The sequence below is a fragment of the Podarcis erhardii genome (genome assembly GCF_964252035.2).
Source record: "Podarcis erhardii genome assembly, chromosome: 16".
NCBI classification, from domain to species: domain Eukaryota; kingdom Metazoa; phylum Chordata; class Lepidosauria; order Squamata; family Lacertidae; genus Podarcis; species Podarcis erhardii.
In genome coordinates, this window is record NC_138514.1 from 17,107,534 (window position 1) to 17,129,102 (window position 21,569).

A 21,569-nucleotide genomic window follows, 5' to 3' on the forward strand; every position below is an offset into this window, starting at 1 on the left:
CATCTCCCTCTCACACACCGCAGCGCCTCCTCTCTCCCTCCTCCTGGCTTCTCCTCGCCCTGTGTAGTGGAGAAAGGGGCTGGGCTGAGCTGGCTGAGCGCCATTTTGGGCAGCACCTCTCCGGAGCCAGCCAGCCCTTTCGGGGCTACTCGTCCCGCCGCCGCCGGCCTCTGCCGCTCGCAAGGGCAGGCACAGGAGACACAGTTAGCGGCGCACAGTGCAGTGCCTCTCCCAACTGCAGCTCCTGTGCCTGCCCTTACGAGTGCCAGAGGCTGGCTGCAGTGGCGAGATGAGTGACTTTGCAGCAGCATAGGTAGGCAGGGGGTGGGGAGGATTTGGGGGAGAGAGGGGGAAAGAGAGAAGCCCCCTCCGCCACGTGTACTTCTGGGGGACGGTGTGTCAGCATCGCCTTTGAGCCAGTGTCACCAACTGGACTCATGCACTTCAACCCCGACTGGGCTAGGCGAGCTGGGTAGCACTTCCAGAGACCAACAGGTCAAAGTGCTGTGGACTCACAGCTTAGAGCTGTGAGCACCAGATTCACTTCCACAATACAGTCGTCGCACAGCAGAGTATAGCAGAATCTAGCAGTGTATACACGACTCGGAGAGCAGCTCTGTAGAATATCTTCTTTTATTCTATAACTACAACTATGATACAAAACTATATACAGAGCTAAATAGGTCTAAGCATAAATGAATGCTGCACTGAGTGTCTGCAGCTGCTCTTAGCAGCAACCTTATCTCTACACACGATCTCTAACACTCAGTCTCTCTCTCTCTCTGACACACTGACTGACTGACTGACTGACTGACTGACTGACTGACTTGGTGCTGGAGCTGAATAAGTAGAAAGCAGAACACTGCTCCTCCTCTCTGGAGAATCAGCAGACTCGTCAGGAGATTCTTGGATATGGGAGGGGTGAAATCTCGTCACGGTGAACCAGCCCCCTCCAAAAAAAGTTTGCTGACCCCTGGTTTAGAACTTCACAATCCCTGTTCCCATCCAGATCTTTGCTCTTATTTTCAGGAAGCCATTATGGATCCGCTCGACCACAAGAACCTTGACCAGGATGTTGATTTTTTTGCCAGCGTTGCAAGGTGGGTAGCTGTTAAGATTGTGTGCAGTCTCCACTGCCCACATTTGTAAAGAGTGCAAGAGACTTGCATCCATATACAATGTCAGATGTGGGTCATAGTCCTGGTTTTGGGGAAACAGCTTCATTGGACCCACAGGCTAGAGATGCCTCCGCCCCAAGCTGCTTTGTAGAGACCTATCAGGTATGGCTATGAGGGCAAAACAAACAGCCATAGACAGAACAACTTGATGCTGTTACTCTAGAAACAAGTTGCTCAGACTAAAGGACCAGGCCAGAGGTTTCCATTTTATAGGACCATTGGGAACCTGATTGGGTCCTTTATGTCACATGGCTGGAAAGCCACCTGCTGGTCAGCTGCATAAATGACCCTCAGGTACAGCAAAAAGCAGGCTGTTTGCTCCCTCTTCCAGAAAGCTGGCACAGAGGTGCATAGACCATGCCTGGCTTGTGTAAGTTTGTCACAGCCTAAGGTCTGAGAGAAGATTCACACCATACATATATATATATAACCCACAACTGTCCTGGATAAACCAGGAAAACCATTTTGGGCACCATGCTCTCACGCGGTTTCAGGACGTGATTTCACATGGCTCCCCCAAATTCCCAATTTTGTCCACCATGCTTGGGAAAAGCCTTCTTGTGCAGGTCATGTGAGCACAGCCTGGAAGATGGTGGTCCCATTTTTTCCCACTTCCCCAAAAGAATCCTGGGAGCTGTAGTTTACCCACGCACAAAGAGCTACAATTCCCAGTACATTTCACAAACAGTTCCCAGGATTCTCTGGGGGAAGAAGCCATGTGCTTTAAATGTGTGTTTAAATATTTGGAGTGGGTCTGCCATGAGACATCCTGTGCCTTATCCAGACTAAGGTTACATCAGAGTAGAATATACACAGATTTGATTTGAAGTCATGGGTGAGAAGCAACAGGGGTAAAGAAAGGCAGGTTTGAAGACAGCGCTACCTTTGTGCAGAAAAACCTATACTGTGGAGTCTCTTCCTTTTCCATATCAACCTCTCTGCTCTTCCTCCAGCACAACAGAGAACTTAGCCGTGTACATATGGAACAACCTTGAAAAAATCCTACCAGATGGATGCCTGCACAAAGTCAAGGTCTATGAATCCGACAGAAATTTTATTGTGTACAAGGGGGACTAAAAATCCACAAGGAACGGGGGGGGGGGGCTAGGAGAGTTATTCTCCCATATATTAACACTCATTGTTGATTTAATGTGACAAACCCCTTCTCAGAACATTTGCAAACTATTCTGTGTCTACAGTGAAGAGATGCCTCCAGGGCCTTTTATTGCAGTATTGCAGCTTTGTTTAATCTGTTGGTTAAAAAAGATCTGCAAAAGCCACGTTGTGACATGTGTGTAACCTAATTCTTCATCACAGCATTATCCAGCAAGGGGATAGTCCATTACATTAAGATAGTTCACATATGCAAAGGCTGGCTGCTGAATACAAGACTGGCTCCGTTGCAAAGCTCTGGGTGCGAAGAGATGCAAGAATCCTGGGTTGGAGCCAATGCTGGTCCTACTCAGAGTCAACCCATTGAAGTTAATGGGCATGGCTGAGGACTCATCTAGACTTCTGCTTGTCCTGGCACTTCCCCCTACGGAAACCCAATCTTTACCGCTAAAGTGGAGCAAACGTCAACCAGGTTTTCTGCGGATTGACATTTGCTCTGATTCAGTGCTAAAGAGCAGGTTTCCCCAGGGAAAGTGGCCGGGCCAATGGAAAACTGCTCAGACCAAGAAAGCATGGGACAAGCAGGAAAAAAGCATGGGACAAGCAGAAGTATGGATGGACCCCGAGTTTCACTAAATCCAACAGGCCTGCTTTGAGAAGGACTAGCATTGGATATAATCTTCTGCCTCTGCAAGTGGACCACATGCAAAAGGCTGTCAGGTGGGGCTTCTCTGATGACCAAGTGATGGAGCCCATACAACTTTATACCCCAACAGCGATTGTGTTATCCTTATAAAGCCAGCTCATAATCTGACTGCTAATCATCCTCCATTAAGATGCATCACCCTGCATAAGGTTAAATGGGCAATTTCACAATGCCGGGATTGTTAGCACAATACATTCAGCCCAAGCTGCTGAGCTGAGGTATTATTGAACGAACCAAAGGAAAAAAGAACATCTATCATTTCTAGGGCTATGAAGCTTATGAACAGTGGGTTATGGGGGGGGGGCGGGCGGGGAGGTCGTCTATCAGGGAAACAGTTCAGTTTGCTTAATGCCCAAAAGGCATTTCCAACCCAGAATTTCTGCATGTGAATACATGAAAAGCATTCCCGAAAATCTAGGGAACTGTCGTTCACCCTTCACAGCACTACAGTTCCCAGAATCTGTAACGAACTACATTTCTCAGGATTCCTGGGGAGGTCCTTTAAATGCATGGTGTATACGCAGCCAGTGTCCTACCATGCACAGTGTCCTTAGCAACGTGACTGGAAAAGAGAGAAGAAGGAATAAGCAGGTGTGTGCGCAAACTGACCCCTATTTGAGTGGCAGCTCCAAAAGGAGTTCGGTATCCATCCTCAGAGGTCTGAACACACCCTGCTGACACTTCTGAAAACCGAGTGTGGGATCAACGCTGGAGGTGTGGAACCTGGGAGATACACTTGAGAAAACATGCCCGGCCCTTCCATCCTTATGCATGTCAGATTTGGCACTCCTCGTCCAAAAGTACACCTCCAAAATCAGGCAAGCAGAACCACAGCCGCTGCTGCGCCGCATCGACTTATTCCAGGTTCTGGGTGGTACACATAACATCAGAGTAAACACAGTCCCCAGCAGGCGTCTGATTGCACAAATTGGTTTTCGCTGCGTTTCCGTCAGTGCAGAGTGCACTGCCGGGTCTGCTCCCCGCCGTTAGGTACACACAGAATTAAATTGCTAATGGAGACGAATTTACAACAATCACTTGTTAAGTCCATAAAACAGAGAGTCCACATACTCTCGATTACTAATCACTGGTCATAATAAAAGCATGGCCAAATTCTGGATTGTTGTTGTTTTCCATTACCAACACAGCTACCTTTTAAAAACTAAAACCAGTAACTAATGATGACTTTTCCCTATCACAGCCACCCTGCCAAGATCATTGTTCCCCCACTGCCATCACACATTTTACAGATGGAAGACTGGTGCTCAGTGAGAATGCCTAGCCCAAAGCCACTCCATAAATCCAGGGCAGAGGCTGGAATTGGACCCAAGCACAACTCTTAACATGCAGCCAGGGCCAAACAGATTTGGGGGGGGGATGGGGCAGGACAGCAGGCAGGCCATTTGCCCTGGGTCTCCAGCTCAAAGAGAGTTGGGGAACCTTTTTCAGACGAAGGGTCTCATTCCCTTCTGGGGGGCACATGGCAGTGGTGACTGTGAGCAGGGTCAGAGGCAAAGCAGAGCATCAGATACAAAGGATACCTTCATACAGTAGACTACTTCCTACACACACCCCTACCTCTGTAAAGGAGCAGCCCATCCCATTTTGCTGCCTGAGGCAAAATGGGGAGGTCCCGCTGACACCACTGCCTTGATTACTTGAGTTACATGGCTGTGGCTTCTGGGTTCCGGTGAAGTCCATGTTATCTCGCCGGAAGCTGGAAGCCGCAGCCATTTCTTGCTTCTCCAGCAGCAGGGGCAGGTGCCTCAGTCCGCCTCATGAGTGGGCCGGCCCTGCATCTATACTCCATCCAGAGAAGCAAAAGGTATTATCAAGAGTTCAATGGCATGTTTCAACCAGACACAAGGAGGGTGTGAGTCAGAGCCAGCAGGGGGTGCTGTGAGGCTCAAATGCTGCTCTGAGCAACTTTTGGAGGAAGGGATACTAACATGCCAAGGAAGCAAATGCCATACCTTGCACCCCTGCAGAGACTTCTGGTGTTCATTTCCATAGTGCAATGATCATTATGCACGGTACAGGAGGACAGGCCTCTTTCTTAAGGGGTCTCTAGTCTAAAATTCAGGACAGGGAAGAGAACAGAGACAGGAGGAGGGAAATAGAAGCAGGGATAATTCAGGGAAGAACATGTATTCGTTTCGCTAGTGTGCATTTGTTCCACTGGCTGTGGCACTTTCCTTCAAACACAGTGCTTTGCAATGGGAGTCCTCAGTTCACACCCAGAGATGTGAGGATCAATGGAGTGGCAACACCACCAATCAACTTCCAAACCACAGTCCCACACAAGACAGGCCTTGTTTCAGCTGAGAGCTCTGGGGTACCACAAGCAAACCCCTACGAGTCAGACCTTTTAGTTTGTAAGAGGTGCAGGGTGAGAATGGCCAGGGTGGCGGTGGCTTTTTCTGCTCAAGACGGCAACAATGCCCAATCTTGCCAACTTCTGCAACCAGCACCACTTGACTAGCTTTCAAAGAGTTCCAGGGTGCCCAGTTTCCTGCTGGACTGTTGCGTACAACCACAACCACATACACAGCATCCAAACAAGGGATGTTTTGCCACACCCCAAATTCCCCACCTTGGCACCTGACGGTTTACATGAGAGTAACAGCTTGTCATTTATCCCCAGAATTCAATAGTCAGGTGTGCATCCATTGAGCCAATAGCTACTGGTAGAGTCATCTGTCCACCAAGTGCCTTAATCCTTCCCCCCGCCAACATAATCATTCCACCTTTTGCGACTGCTCCCAATTTTCTCTTTACCGTAGGAAGAGACGTGGAGAATCAAAATCCATTAACAAATCAACATTTAATGACTGTTGGTCAGGAGAATCACATAGTGGAAGCAGCACACAATGTAAGTAGCTTTTATAGAGCATTTATATGTTACATTACCTCTGTGGTCCTTTCAACAACCCTGCAAGGAAGGGGGAAATGGTTATTTCCAGTGTTTTTTTTCCTAGGGGTACTCAAGGGAACGCAGTATCAGCACCTTCCCCCAACCCCCAATGTTAAAAGTGTGGCACTTACTGGAACAACTTCATGGTGAGTACCAGCACTTAAAAAAGAAAGAAAAGAGCACTGGTTATTCCCATATCCCAAGAGTGACACTCAAAAGTGTGGTTTGCTGAGAGCTACCATTTGAGGCTGTGTATACACTAACCCATTTGAAGTGCAAAAGTGTAGTTTTTCTGAGGCTGGAATTGTTCATGCTCATCTACAACATGCTGCTTTCAGTGTAGATCAATTCCACATACTGCCATGCACAAGGGTGGCTGTGGTTACTTGATACTTTGAAAAACCTCCCTTGGACTTTCTTCACCGCCTCTATTGAATCTGCAGAAAACAGCAGCAGGAGACTTTTTCAGGTGGCTCGCAATTTAGCGGAACCACCTGCTACATTGGGGCCCAGTACAGGCCACATGATCTCCTGCAATGATTTTGCAAAGTTTTTTGCAGATAAAGTCGGTCAGATTCGGGAAGAGGTAGACTCCACCGTGGGAGCAGGGCTGGGGCAGGAGAGTGCTAGAGTCCTGTCTAGTCAAGTTGCGTGGGATCAATTCCAATCTGTTACCTCTGAGGATGTGGACAGACTGCTTGGACAAGTGAAACCAAACACCTGTCTCCTTGATCCTTGCCCATCCTGGCTTATAAAAGCTAGCCGGGAAGGGCTGGGCGATGGGCTTCATGGGGTGGTGAATGCTTCTCTCTGTGAGGGAGCCTTCCCAAACCCGCTAAAAGAGGAGGTTATCAAACTGCTTCTTAAAAAACCATCTTTAGATGCTGCCAATATGGCCAACTATCGCCCAGTCTCAAATCTTCCATTCTTGGGCAAGGTGATTGAGCAAGTGGTTGCTGAACAACTCCAGGCATGCCTGGAAGAAGCAGACCATTTGGATCCCTTCCAGGCAGGATTCAGGCCTCATCATGGGACTGAAACTGCCTTGGTCGCACTGGTTGATGATCTCCAGCGGGCTAGGGAAAAAGGTGAGAGCTGTTTGTTAGTTCTGCTGGATCTCTCAGCGGCTTTTGACACCATCAACCATAACATCCTTCTGGACCGTCTAGAGGGACTGGGAGCTGGGGGCACTGTTATACAGTGGTTCCGCTCCTTCCTCCTGGGTCGTGTTCAGAAAGTGGGGGGGGTGAGTGTTCAGACCCCTGGGCTCTCACTTGTGGGGTGCCTCAGGGTTCTGTCTTCTCCCCCATGCTTTTCAACATCTACATGCAGCCGCTGAGAGAGATCATCAGGGGGTTTGGGCTGGGTGTTCATCAGTATGTGGATGATACCCAGCTCTACCTCTCTTTCAAATCAGAACCAGTTAATGCGGTGAAGGTCCTGTGTGCGTGTCTGGAGGCAGTTGGAGGATGGATGGTGGCTAACAGATTGAGGTTGAATCCTGACAAGACAGAAGTACTGTTTTGGGAGGACAGGAGGTGGGTGGGTGTGGAGGACTCCCTGGTCCTGAATGGGGTAACTGTGCCCATGAAGGACCAGGTGCACAACCTGGGAGTCATTTTGGACTCACAGCTGTCCATGGAGGCACAGGTCAATTCTGTCTAGGGCAGCTGTTTATCATCTGGTACGCAGGCTGAGACCCTACCTGCCCATGGACTGTCTCGCCAGAGTGGTGCATGCTCTTGTTATCTCTTACTTGGACTACTGCAATGCGCTCTATGTGGGGCTACCTTTGAAGGTGACCTGGAAACTACAACTAATCCAGAATGCGGCAGCTAGACTGGTGACTAGCTGGGAGCAGCAGAAGATGATGATGATGATGATGATGATGATTATCCTCCCTGCACAAGCCCCAATGAATGAAGAGAATGGTGAGAGCAATCTTTGTATACACCCATCCACGATATCATTGGGTGGGTGTAGCTGCCCTGCTCCAAACACACACATATCTGGGACCACCTACATGTTTTCAAATGGACACACTGCAGGGTAATGCAGACTCAGTCTGCAACAACCTTTTATTTTTGGAGTAAAACCAGTTTTCTCAATTAGTGCTTTTCAGGGGCAAGAAAAAAAAATGCATCAGAGGTCGATTGTGTGTGGACTACGTAGAAAAACCAAGCACTCGATCTGCATCAATTTGAGAAGTGGTGTGTGAACATAGCCTAAAATCATGGCAGACGTAAGATCTGAACTGGGGACCCTGATAGGAGTAAAGGGAAAAGTCCATGGCCAACTCAATGGGAGAGGACATGTTTTCTATGTAGGTCCCAAGTTTAATCCATGGGATCTCCAGCTATCAATAAGGCCCCCTGAGCTGCACTAGGGAGTTCCCATTGGGGAACGGCCTGGAGCAGCCGATCCCAACGAGGATCTCTATCAGTGCTAATCAGCTGTCAGCGAGCCCCACTTGGCAAGGAGCAATTGAGAGCTCATATTAAGTACCCCAATTGTTCCTCTAGAGTCAAGTCCTTAACTGCCACACACATGGTGCCACATATTCCATCAGATGGGGGGAGGATGCCTCTGATTTGGGGGAAATGGCCTTGCAGGCCAAACATGGGATCTGTTCCAGGTCTAATGAGGCCTGTGGGCTGGAGGTCCCCCTACCACTGAGAAAATGGGATCAGTGAAACACCTTCTCTGCCTTAGACCATGAAAAGCTGCTGCCAGACGGAATACAGTGGTACCTCTGGTTGTGAACGGGATCCGTTCTGGAGGCCCGTTCGCAACATGAAAAGAACGAAACCCACAGTGGCACATCTGCACATCTGCACATGACATCATTTTGCGTGCATGCGCGAGCAGCGAAACCCGGAAGTAACCCCTTCCAGTACTTCCGGGTCGTTGCGGGACATAACCTGAAAGAACGTAACATGAAGAGGACATAACATGAGGTATGACTGTAAGTACTCAGGATCTTGAATTGGTGTGACTCTTCTCTTGTGCCATGTAAACGGAAACAGATACAAAAGGGCAGAGAAGCTACATCTTTCTCGCTATCTAGAAAAATAGAGGACACTTTGACACATCAAGACAGCAACTAATTCCAACAGCACAGAACTGCACAAAAGATTCACTTCCTTCACAAAAGCCTTGCTGTCTTTCTGTTACAGCATATCTTTAACAAATAAGATACATTCTAGATTTCTCATGGCTACACTTAGCAGATAAAGCTTATTAATCCTCCAGTTGACTGGGTTCTTTCACCAGCACTAGATCAAAGGCATCAAGACAAAGGCATCTTCATTTCTCCAGAACAGTCCCCTCTCCCTTGTAAACAACAATGTTCTTGTCTGTTTCATACACTTTGACTTTATAAAGAGTCCCCTTAGGAAGGTGCTTCTGGAGGTTTTCCCAGATGTACACAGCAACATTCTCTGTAGTGCTGTAAGAAAGAACAGCGAGTTAGCCATTCTGCCCTTCTAGTTAGATTTCTGTCATCTTCACAGACACTCGGGACATGCCTACACCAGAGGGAGAAACTGCTGTGGATCACTGCACAACGATCTACAAGAATCCTTTATGGATGTACCCTTGATCTCCACGCCTGTGCTTCTTTCAGTATTTTCACCAATTCACTTTTGAGTTGCATAAGCTTAGAAAGTTTTTTGCACTCATCCAAAACAGATTATCTGAGCGCTTGCATTAGAATATACTGCTGAGGAAGGTTTGAAGTCTAACAAGAGTACGGAGTTGAAAAGGGCCACAAGCATTGCATACAAAGATTTCCCACCCAATGGGACATGCACAAAAGAATGGCAAGTGACATTAATCTGCCTATATAGTGTAAAAAAAAATGGTCACAAGATCCTTGAGCTGGTGGGGGCCTTGGAAGTCTTCTGGTCTAATCTCTGCTCAGTGAAAGGAATCCATAGAACAAGCCTTCCCTGCGCCCCCCCCCCCAACAGTTGGATGTCCAGGCTCTCCTTAAAGACTTCTAGCTACATAAATTGTCCCATAAAATTACCACTGTTGACCTCCTCAAGAAGCTTCTCCTAATGATCGGCCAAAACCTGCCCTCTCTTGTGCAACGGCCATTAGATCTAGTCCTTCCCTCTTTGCGACAACCCCTTCAGGAATCTGAAGAGGGCTGTGACGTCCCTCTGGCCCCCAGTCTTCTCTTATCCAAGCTAAACCTTCTTAGCTCCTTCAATTTTTCCTCATAGGGCATATTCTCCATATCGCTGATCCTCTATGTTGCCCTCCTCTGAACCATTTCCAGCTTGTCCAGACGCTGCTTAAAGGGCACCACCCACAACTAGACACAATATTCCAGATTATGCCTAATTAGTTCAGCCTAATTATGCCTAATTAGTAGAGCTGTTACTTCTTCTGACTTAGAAACTACGATTCTGTTAATGCAGCCTGAAATTGCATGAGCCTTTTAGACAGGAGCATCACACTGCTAACACATGTCCAGCTTGAGACCAACTACAATCCCATGATCCTTTTCACACACGTGACTGGCCCAAGGCCACAGTGAGATTCATGGCTGAGTGGGGATTGAATAAATTAAATTAAAAATAAAATAAAATAAAATAAAATAAAATAAAATAAAATAAAATAAAATAAAATAAAATAAAATAAAATAAAATAAATAAAATATTACTGCCAAGCCAGGTATCCCCTCTATACCTATGCAGAATTTCATTTTGGTTGTTTTGGCCCAATTACCATCTGGTCAAGGCCATTTTTAATTTGTTATTCTGTTGTTGTCCTCTGACGTGCTAGCAATCCCATTCCAGTATCGTGTCATTTGCAAGTAAGATAAGGATCCCAACCACCCCCTATCAATCTAAGTAACTGATAATAAAAAATTATGGAGTCTCAGGATTAAGACAGAGAATTATGGCACCTGAATTGAACCCTCCCTCCAGTTTGAGGAGAGCCATAGATAAACACTCTCTTGAGTATGGTTCTCCAACACACAACGAACCCAGCTGACCACATCATCACTTACATAGATATGGGAAATCTAGCGCCCTCTATTATTATTTATTATTATTTATTGAATTTATATACCGCCCTATACCTGGGGGTCTCAGGGTGGTTCACAGAATAAAATCAAGATATAAAACCACAAAATACGTAATAAAAATTAAAACAACAACCCAATAGCCCCCCCCCCCAAGAAAAGAAACACATTTTAAAAGGGCATAGGATGTAAATCAGATCAACCAAAGGCCTGGTTAAAAAGGAACATTTTTGCCTGGCACCTAAAGGTGTATAATGAAGGCACCAGGCAAACTTCCCTGGGGAGAGCATTCCATAGATGGGGAGCCACTGCAGAGAAGGCCTGTTCTCGTGTTGCCACCCTCCGGACCTCTCAAGGAGGGGGCACACGAAGAAGGGCCTCAGAAGATGATCTCAGGGTCCGGGTATGTCCAAATGGAAAGAGGCGGTCCTTGAGGTATTGCAGTCCTGAGCCATTTAGGCACTGCTCCAGGGACTGCTAAACCACAACTGCCATCATCCCTGACCCTGTTGGAGGGTCACAGGTTGCCAACCCCTGTATTGAACATGCCTGCTAACCAAAATATAATGGAGGACTTTGTCAAATGAAATCAAAATTCAATTATATCCACAGTATCCCTACGATTCAATGATAAAAAAGCAAAAAAAGGACTAGCTGTGTAAGAGGAACTCAACAGCCCCAGTTCATAATGAGATGCAGAAAGCTCCCCTACCTTACGACTTCAGCAAAGTAGGGAACATCTTTATCCAGATTCTTGTGATCAAGAGGCTCCATGATAGCTTCCTAAGGATAGAGAGGAAAGGAGGTTAAACAGTTATGTCCATGTCTAGTGTGGCATAGCAGTGTTAGACTAAAGACCTGGAAGGCCAGGGTTGAAATCCCCACTCAGCCAGGAAGCTCACTGAATGACGTTGAACCAGTCACCATCTCTCAGCCTAGCCTGCCTCACAGGGTTGTTCTGAGGATAAAACCTAAGACACCGTAAGCTCCCTGGAAAAAGGGAATAATGGAAATAAATAATAAATAAAACGTAAATAAGAATGTTGGTTCTTATTACAGGTCTGCAATGATGCATAACTGTTTGAATGGGCCGTTTCTTCTTAGGTTGTAGCAAAGCGGGAGATGAATAGTTCACTGCTTGGATTATAAGGTGTATCACTTATTGATCTGGAGGAATTCCCTCCTTGTCCAGATCGTGAAAGACAAGCAACTGGTCTGCTCTCTCTCCCCCGCCTTCTGGCCTTAGTTTAGGAGGACTGATGCGTCCCTTGTCTCTTTTCCTCTACCTGTCTGAAGGAAAATGCAAAAGCTTTCAGGTTGTGTTCATTGCTCTCCCAGTCATGTTTCTCTCCTGCATCAGCCTCCTGCCCCCACAACCCACTATTCCCTGCAGCATACACTGGGCTGGGGGCTGGGGGAGTACTGCAGACAATGTTTCCACTATAAAAAATAGGGCATTATTACCTCCATGTAGTCTTTCAGATCTGTGAGGTTGATCACCATACCAGTAGTAGGATCAATCTACAAAACAAGGACAAACAGAGCTTGAACCAGATGCCAAAGGAGAACAGAGAGTGCTGGACCAGATGGACTTTTATTGTGGTCTTAAGCCTGACAAGAAGCTAATAGCTATGTTTTCCATAACGTAAACAGCAGAGATATTTGCCTATCGGTGACTACCTCTAAGTATTAGTCCAAAGAAAGGCACACAACTTGGTATCCAAAATCTCATGCTGCTAAACCGCTCCTCTCATAGCCCCTGTTCAAAAATCAGCAGCAACAGAAGGCCTTGCCACTGTGTTGAGAGCCAAAATGTAAGATTTCTGAAGCTCACAGCTTGCCAAGTACACTGGACTTTGGTCTGGTGCAATGGGTGAGTGAACAGAGAGCTCTGCATTATGAGATTTGCTATAGACCTAGGACTTTGTAGCCACGATCTGCGAGCAACATCACAGCACCCTCAACAGCAGCAATGAATCAAGGAAGCCTCTCTGGAATTTCTGGTGCTGGACAGAAGTTTCCTCTGTTCAAGTTTGTTATCACAAAGCTTGTTGTTGGAATCAAAACTAGTAAAGGGTACAGGGTAGGGAAGAGAAGAGAAGGGAAATTGTTTCAAAGGAATGGCTCTTCTTTTGCTTTAGGAAGTTCTCCTTCCTACAAGTCACAGGCTAGATCTATTCAAGACAGCAGCATCAGTATTTTACTCTCTAAAACTTGACATCTCTCAGATAAAAGACATTTTATCTGATTTCCAGTACAGTTGGATCTAAGCCATCAAATCATTTTTTCCTGGGCATTTTTTAGGTAACAAGATCTCATAAGAAAAAGACAGTATGATCTGGGGAATGTTTGGAGCTTTGTGTCTCTTGTAACTCTTGTAACTCTAACAAGGAACTCTCCCTACTATCCAGGCCATTGGCCCACTGAGCCCCACAGTCTACTCTGCTAGACAGAGTTCCAAGCAGGGGGCTTTCCCACCACTGGCCACCTAAAACCTTTCAGCTGGAGATGTGGGGGTGTTGAACCAACCTGGGAATTTCTGTGTGCAAAGCAAGGGAAGGATGGTAGCTCAGTGATAAAGCATCTGCTTTGCATGCAGAAGGTCCCAGGTTCAATTCTGGGCATCTCTAGGTAGGGCTGGGACAAACTCCATGTCTGAAACCCTGCAGAGCTGCTGACAGTCAGTGTAGACAATACTGAGCTAGATGGGGAAATGGTTTGACTCAACTGAAGACAGGTTTCTATATTCTGCTACTGAGCTTTGGCAATAATCTGGACCACTTTGCCTTCTCGTCTCCATGACAATAACCATCAGAGCACCAGTTTCACATATCTGAGTAAGAAAAAACAACTGCAGGCATTGCAAGGTGAAGTACACATGAATGCAGCCTTCTGGGTGCTGAGATAATCCTCAAACTTCACCTGGGCATGATGCCCAGTCCCCATGGTGAGTTCTGAGGTCAGAGGGCAACACACCACACCTTGGAAGCAAGGAAGAAAAGCCTGGATGTGCAAGACAAAGAGTTTTGTGCCTTGGAAATTTTGGAAATCCAAAATTATGACTGAGTCTGTCAGAGGGAATATGTTTCTGAACACTAATTGCTGAGGATTGAGAGCCAGTGTGGTGTAGTGGTTAAGAGCGGTAGTCTTGTAATCTGGGGAACCGGGTTCGTGTCTCCGCTCCTCCACATGCAGCTGCTGGGTGACCTTGGGCCAGTCACATTTCTCTGAAGTCTCTCAGCCCCACTCACCTCACAGAGTGTTTGTTGTGGGGGAGGAAGGGAAAGGAGAATGTTAGCCGCTTTGAGACTCCTTAATGGGAGTGAAAAGCAGGATATCAAATCCAAACTCTAAGTAGGAAGCACTGAGGGCCTTCTTGCAGGCTCCCCATAACGGGCATCTTGGAGGCCTCTGTGAGAACAGGATGCTTTGGCCTGTTCCTTCAGGGATCTGTGTATGTTCTTATGAGTCACTCCCACAATATGAAGGAAATCCCTTTTTCTGCCCTCACGACTAGCACTCACTGAGAACAGCTTCCTCTTTCTAGGCTGAAATCCAAAAGCCACAATATGGGCTGTGACTCATCAAAATGTTGCAAAATAAAGACTGGATAAAACCCACGTTGGTTGTTATCTAGAATCTAAAAAATGGCACATTGGAGCCAAACAATCTGAAATGTACTTCAAAAGCCTTGAAAAGTTTATACTTACCTCTCCATGTACAGTTACTTCCACTGGGGTGGGGAAGCAGAAAGAGAAGAAAAATAGCAAGTCATAGTGAGTTTCAAATCAATTATGATGACGTACATAGAGATACTCATCAAGTTCAGCCAAAAGTTTTCAAAAAAGAACCCTTTTTCCCTACATCTTTGCTTGCAAAATACCGGTAACTCCTCTGATTTTCTGCCACAAAGAGGCACTATTATATGGAAAAGCCATTTCAGACACTTCTCCTCTGTTGCATTTAACTAGCAATACAGGAGCATAACTATCAGTTCTGCATTTACCTAACTGTGTTTTTGCAAGCACCCAGTTTCCACAACTTTTTTGAGTACTCAAAACAAATGCTTGCAAAACAAAACAAAAAAACCCCCACACAAACACTCAGAATAATGAGGACTGCTCCTGGTAAAAAAAACTGGTGTTGAGGGGAAAAGCCCACCCTATTGGGGGGCGGGGGGAGAGTGTCCATTATGGCAAAAGGATGTCCTGTGGTGGGTAGACTGCTGCTCCCCAGAAGTAGCCCTCCAAATATTCCTCCCCACCTCCCACATGCAAACCAACAGGGAGAACGTACATCAGTTTGTGGCTGGGGTTATTTGAAGGCCTGCTTATGAAAAGCTACTGGGGGAGCACACCCGCCCCACATGGGGTAGTCCTGTGATTTAAGAGTCCCCTGGGAGTGGGTTTCCCTCCCCCCCCAGCCCTCCAGATCACTCCCATCTAAGCTGTAGTATGTGAGCAGAATCAAGGTGGGGGGGTTGGGCAGGGAGTGGTTCACATAGCTGAGAATCCCCTCCTCAAATTTAAAACACAAGGATGCAGGAAGTTGCCATGTGCTGAGTGAGACCATTGGTTCACCTAGATCAGGGACGTCCAACTCCGAAAGAGACTGAGATCTACTCCCAATATAAACAAATGGCAGTGATCTACCCATAATAATAATAATAATAATAATAATAATAATAATAATAATAATAATTTATTATTTATACCCCGCCCATCTGGCTGAGTTTCCCCAGCCACTCTGGGCGGCTCCCAATCAGTGTTAAAAACAGTACAGCATTACATATTAAAAACTTCCCTGAACACGGCTGCCTTAAGATGTCTTCTGAATGTCAGGTAATTCTTTATCTCTTTGACATCTGATGGGAGGGCGTTCCACAGGACGGGCGCCACTACCGAGAAGGCCCTCTGTCTGGTTCCCTGTAGCCTCACTTCTTGCAATGAGGGAACCGCCAGAAGGCCCTCGGCGCTGGATCTCATTGTCCGGGCTGAACGATGGGGGTGGAGACGCTCCTTCAGGTATACAGGACCGAGGCCGTTTAGGGCTTTAAAGGTCAGCACCAACACTTTGAATCGTGCTCGGAAACGTACTGGGAGCCAGTGCAGATCTCTCAGAACCGGTGTTATGTGGTCCCGGCGGCCACTCCCAGTCACCAGTCTAGCTGCCGCATTCTGGATTAATTGCAGTTTCCGGGTCACCTTCAAAGGTAGCCCCACGTAGAGCGCGTTGCAGTAGTCCAAGCGTGAGATAACCAGAGCATGCACCACTCTGGCGAGACAGTCCGCGGGGAGGTAGGGTCTTAGCCTGCGTACCAGGTGGAGCTGGTAGACAGCTGCCCTGGACACAGAGTTAACCTGCGACTCCATGGACAGCTGTGAGTCCAAAATGACTCCCAGGCTGCGCACCTGGTCCTTCAGGGGCACAGTTACCCCATTCAGGACCAGGGAATCCTCCACACCTGCCCGCCTCCTGTCCCCCAAAAACAGTACTTCTGTCTTGTCAGGATTCAACCTCAATCTGTTAGCCGCCATCCAACCTCCAACCGCCTCCAGGCACTCACACAGGACCTTCACCGCCTTCACTGGTTCTGATTCAAAGGAGAGGTAGAGCTGGATATCATCTGCATACTGATGAACACCCAGTCCAAACCCCCTGATGATCTCTCCCAGCGGCTTCATATAGATATTAAAAAGCATGGGGGAGAGGACAGAACCCTGAGGCACCCCGCAAGTGAGAGCCCAGGGGTCTGAACACTCACCCCCCACCACCACTTTCTGGACACGGCCCAAGAGGAAGGAGCGGAACCACTGTATGACAGTGCCCCCAGCTCCCAGCCCCTCTAGACGGTCCAGAAGGATGTTATGGTCGATGGTGTCAAAGGCCGCTGAGAGATCCAGCAGAACTAGGAAACAGCTCTCACCTTTGTCCCTAGCTCGCCGGAGATCATCAACCAGTGCGACCAAGGCAGTTTCAGTCCCATGGTGAGGCCTGAATCCCGATTGGAAGGGATCCAAATGGTCCGTTTCCTCCAGGCGTGCTTGGAGTTGTTCAGCAACCACCCGCTCAATCACCTTGCCCAAGAATGGCAGATTTGAGACTGGGCGATAGTTGGCCAAATTGGCCGGGTCTAAAGATGTTTTTTTAAGAAGCGGTTTAATGACCGCCTCTTTCAGCGGGTCTGGGAAGGCTCCCTCACAGAGGGAAGCATTCACCACCCTGCAAAGCCCATCGCCCAGCCTTTCCCGGCTCGCTTTTATCAGCCAGGATGGGCAAGGATCAAGGAGACAGGTGGTCGGTTTCACTCGTCCAAGCAGCCTGTCCACATCCTCGGAGGTAACAGATTGGAATTGATCCCATATAACAGGACCAGACAGAACTCTAGCACTCTCCCGCCCTGGCCCTGCTCCCACTGTGGAGTCTACCTCCTTCTGAATCTGAGCGATTTTATCTGCAAAAAACTTTGCAAAAGCATTGCAGGAGATCTTGGGGTCCCTACCAGGCCCCGGTGGTACAGGTGGTTCCGATAAACTGCGAACCACCTGAAAAAGTCTCCTGCTGCTGTTTTCTGCAGATGCAATGGAGGCGGTGAAGAAGGCCCTCTTCGCCGTCGCCATTGCCACTTGGTAGGCTCGACGTTGAGCTCTAACCCGTGTCCGGTCTGATTCAGAATGAGTTTTCCGCCACCGGCGCTCTAGCCGTCTCAACGATTGTTTCATCACCCTCAGCTCCGGGGAAAACCACGGGGCTGTCCGGGCTCCATGCAATCGGAGAGGGCGCTTTGGAGCCAGACAGTCAATAGCCCTGGTTAACTCCGCATTCCAGCGTGCCACCAGGGAATCAGCTGAAAGGCCATCAACTTGGGATAAAGCATCCCCTACCACTCTCTGGAAGCCAATTGGATCCATTAAGTGGCGGGGGCGGACCATCCGAATCAGTCCCACCTCCCTGCGGAGGGGAAGGGTTGCGGAGAAGTCCAGTTGCACCAGGAAGTGATCTGACCATGGCACTTCTTTTGTTTCGCTTTTAGTTAATGTCAGATCACCAACATCCGTAGAGGTAAACACCAAGTCTAAGGCATGTCCGTGGCTATGAGTTGGGCCAGACTTATTCAGGGACAGCCCCATGGAGGCCATGCTTTCCACGAAGTCCCGAGCGGCCCCTTGTAAGGTCGTGTCGGCATGGATGTTAAAATCCCCCAGGACAACCAAGCTAGGTGTCTCCAGGAGCATATCCGCCACGACCTGAAGCAGCTCGGGCAGGGAATCCTTGGTGCAGCGGGGAGGTCGGTACACCAGTAGGAATCCTGTACTGCCCCTATTGCCCAACTTCCAGAACATGCACTCAGAAAACTGGGTCTTCCCAATAGGACGCCTGGTGCAGACTAATGACTTCCTAAAAATCACTGCAACCCCCCCTCCCCGCCCACATGACCTGGGTTGCTGTGCGTAAGAGAAACCTGGTGGGCAAGCAGCGGCAAGGACAGGCCCATCTGCTTCATCCAACCAGGTCTCTGTCACACATGCCAGGTCAAATCCTCCATCCACAATCAGGTCGTGGATGGCAGTGGTCTTATGAATCATTGACCTGGCATTGCACAGCAACACTTTCAGGTCATGTGGGTTTCCCTTGCTGATTACTGTATCCTACCCATTGGGGGGGGGGGGAACAGAACCAAAGTTGTTGAGCTTTTTTTACGGGGGCTCTCCCCAAACGATCACTCAGTAAACAATAAAGCGTGCAGCTTTATTTTGGCAATCGTCAGATATTCTTTTTCCCATGCAGAGGAAAATGAGCCCATGATCTACCACAATCGACTGCTAGCACCCGGGGATTGACCTGTTGATAGCGGTGGGACATCCCGGATCTAGATCATTATCATCTGTGCTGACTGGCAGTGGCTCTCCACAGTTTCCACTTGGGAGATGTGTGGGATTGAATTTGGAAACTTCTGTGTGCAAAGCACTTGCTACGAGATGTGAATTCTCACTGAGTTTTTCAAGCATAAGAAGTTCCTGCAAAGGATTTATCACCCACACAGGAATATCTCCTGCATTATATACCCAATGGAATACACCAAGTTTATCAGGCATAAGTACCAACAAGTCGTAGCTTAGTAGAACTTAAGTTAGTAAGCCCAGGATCAAATCTCATCCTAATGCCATGAGTTTTAAAACTACACGCAGGTATGGCTGTACATGAGTGCTCAGATTAGCTGGTCTTCACCTTTGTAGTTGTGCCCATGTCCATTGGGGTTATTGCATTTCCCAAAAAGTTTCTTGTTTTCTTCATCACTCAGCAAGTTACTGTGGAGAAGTGCATTAAAGAGCTTGTTACTAATCCAGTTTCACCAATTTAAGCATGTGAAAACATGTGTGCATGCATACACACGTGCTTTCTCACTAACCTGGTGGGGCAACTTTTGTTTTTGCTACAGTTTTAATGTGAGTTTTACACATGTTTCTGCATGGGGTCTTATTCTAAACATGCCCATCTCCAGAGAATAAACAAGAGCTTTTTGTCCCTTATCTTTTCTGACTAAGAAGTGTCACAAGAGGGCTGAACTTTCGTAACCAGTAGTTCCTTTCCAAAGTTGTAAAATGCATAATTTTTAAAACATGGGAGTCATTCAAGACTGATTCAAGGACAACCCACAATAAAAGAAAGTTAAGAGGCAAAAAAATTAGTCAAGAGATTTTTTTTTAAAGAGCTGGTTGAATAGCTGAAGAAATAATTTGGGGCACATTTTCACATGTAAGGATTACAGCCCAACCCTAAAAATATTTACTCAGATGTAAGCCCCACCGAGTAGTACACTGAGTATTTCTTAGTAGATGTGTAAGGATGGGAAAAGCTGAAGAGTCACAGCCCCTCTTCAGGTTTAGGGACAGAAGGAAAAAGGGAAGAGTGTATCATTCCCTCCATGCCCCCCCACAAATAACTATGAAGCCTCACAGCTGGGTGCATCACCCTAGTTTATGTCCACTGCATGTGTGGAAATACAAATCTCCACTTCTCCTCTTTTACATGGCTACTGTGAAACACAAATGTGTGTCGTCGTCATCATCGTGCTTTGGAAAGAGGGATGAATTAGTACCAGGTATGCTTTCAAACTGCTAGGTTGGCAGAAGCAGGGACCAAGCAACGCGGGGTGAGCTCCCGTTGCTCGGTCCCTGCTCCTGCCAACCTGGCAGTTCAAAAGCACGTCAAAGTTCAAGTAGATCAATAGGTACCGCTCCGGCGGGAAGGTAAACAGCGATTCCGTGCTCTGCTCTGGTTCGCCAGAAGCAGCTTAGTCATGCTGGCCACATGACCCGGAAGCTGTACGCTGGCTCCCTCGGTCAATAAAGCGAGATGAGCACCGCAACCCCAGAGTCAGTCATGACTGGACCTAATGGTCAGGGGTCCCTTTACCTTTACCTATGCAATTTAGATAATGGTTGCTCAGTGGCGAGTGGGGAGGATGCATAACACACTTTGGTACTGCAAACAGGTGCTGGGGTTCAGCCCTAGTCTAAGTGAAACCTGTGCCTTGAACCCAGCCCTGACCCATCAAAGCAGCACATATACCTTGCTCTGCAGGAAAGGAAGTTTGGAAGCCCCACATCCTTTCTATCCCCCTTAACTTCACAAAGCCTGCTTAGAGCTGGATTTTGGTATGACGAACGATTCTGAGGTGGAGCCCTGGAGCCAAAAAAAATTCACATGCACACACACACAGAACGGCTCCATATAGAGGGGATTTGTATAAGGGGTGCCTCCCTACTGCTTCTTCGGGCAGCACTCTGCACATGCTCAGAGCAACCATCTCCCTAAACCTTAACATCACATCGGGAATCTCGGCCACGATCTTGCTGCGAAGAAAGCCGAGTCTTGGTGGAAAGGGAGGAAGCGTACGCCCCCTCCCCATATACATACATATATACATATATACGCAAGCCCCCCCCCCCGCGCATGCGCGCGCCCTCCGCTCGCCCGCTGCCCCTTCGTTCCTAGCAAGCAGCCGAAAAGGGGCGCTTCTTAGCTCCCTCCCCGCTCCCCGGCACCTGTGCAGCCGGTGGCAGGCGCTGAAGGAGACGCAGCGGGAAACCCGGGCCAGCCGGCTAGGCCCGGCGAAGCGCGAAGGTGGCGCCATGGCAACGCCGGGCAGGTGGGCGGGGGTCTTCGCTTTCCGCCGCCGGGGGCTCGCACTTCTGGGTTTCCCGAGGGGGCGCTACTGAGTCTGCGCGGCGGGCAGAAGGCGCAAGCTCAGTAGCGGCAATTGAAGCCTCTTCCTTATCCCTCTTCCGCCCCATCCTCTGCCCGCTGTTGGAGAAAGTTTGCAAAGGAAAGGAGAGATGTTGTGTCAGTCTGTTAAGAGGATGGCGCAGGTGGAAGGGGGGGGGGACTTTGCTTCATTCGGAAAGGTTTTGGAATATGCGTGAAGGGCTGCAGAGCTGGCAAAAGGCAGGGCAAGCCCAGTCTCCCAGTACCCTTTAAATGCTGAAAGCATGCACATTATAATTACAGATGAAATACTCGGTAGAAAGGTTTAGGGTTGCATGCAACGCTAGTCATTCTTAGACCTGTTAAATCGATGCACATTCAGTGGGTCTACTCTGAATAGATGTCAGTTGG

The 21,569-nt window shown here is 48.0% G+C and overlaps 2 protein-coding genes across 2 annotated transcripts in view; one reads left to right on the top strand and one right to left on the bottom strand.

Annotated features, from left to right (window-relative positions):
• The window catches only part of LOC309331899 (6-pyruvoyl tetrahydrobiopterin synthase-like), a 95,797-nt gene extending 93,339 nt beyond the window's left edge, over window positions 1–2,458 (top strand). The window contains exons 6-7 of the mRNA XM_081844484.1: window positions 1,030–1,100; window positions 2,132–2,458. Of these exons, the coding sequence (XP_081700610.1) occupies window positions 1,030–1,100; window positions 2,132–2,255 (195 nt within the window). The 3' untranslated portion in view covers window positions 2,256–2,458. The remainder of the gene's footprint in view (window positions 1–1,029; window positions 1,101–2,131) is intronic.
• Window positions 2,459–8,892: 6,434 nt separating this feature from the next.
• PTS (6-pyruvoyltetrahydropterin synthase) lies at window positions 8,893–21,191 on the bottom strand. Its single transcript, XM_081844483.1, has 6 exons — window positions 20,999–21,191; window positions 19,179–19,258; window positions 14,660–14,682; window positions 12,414–12,470; window positions 11,662–11,732; window positions 8,893–9,359 (listed from the first exon to the last, which is right to left on the bottom strand). The coding sequence occupies exons 1-6, from the start codon at window positions 21,085–21,087 to the stop codon at window positions 9,218–9,220; spliced, it is 462 nt and encodes a 153-aa protein (XP_081700609.1). The 5' UTR covers window positions 21,088–21,191; the 3' UTR covers window positions 8,893–9,217.
• Window positions 21,192–21,569: the final 378 nt, after the last annotated feature.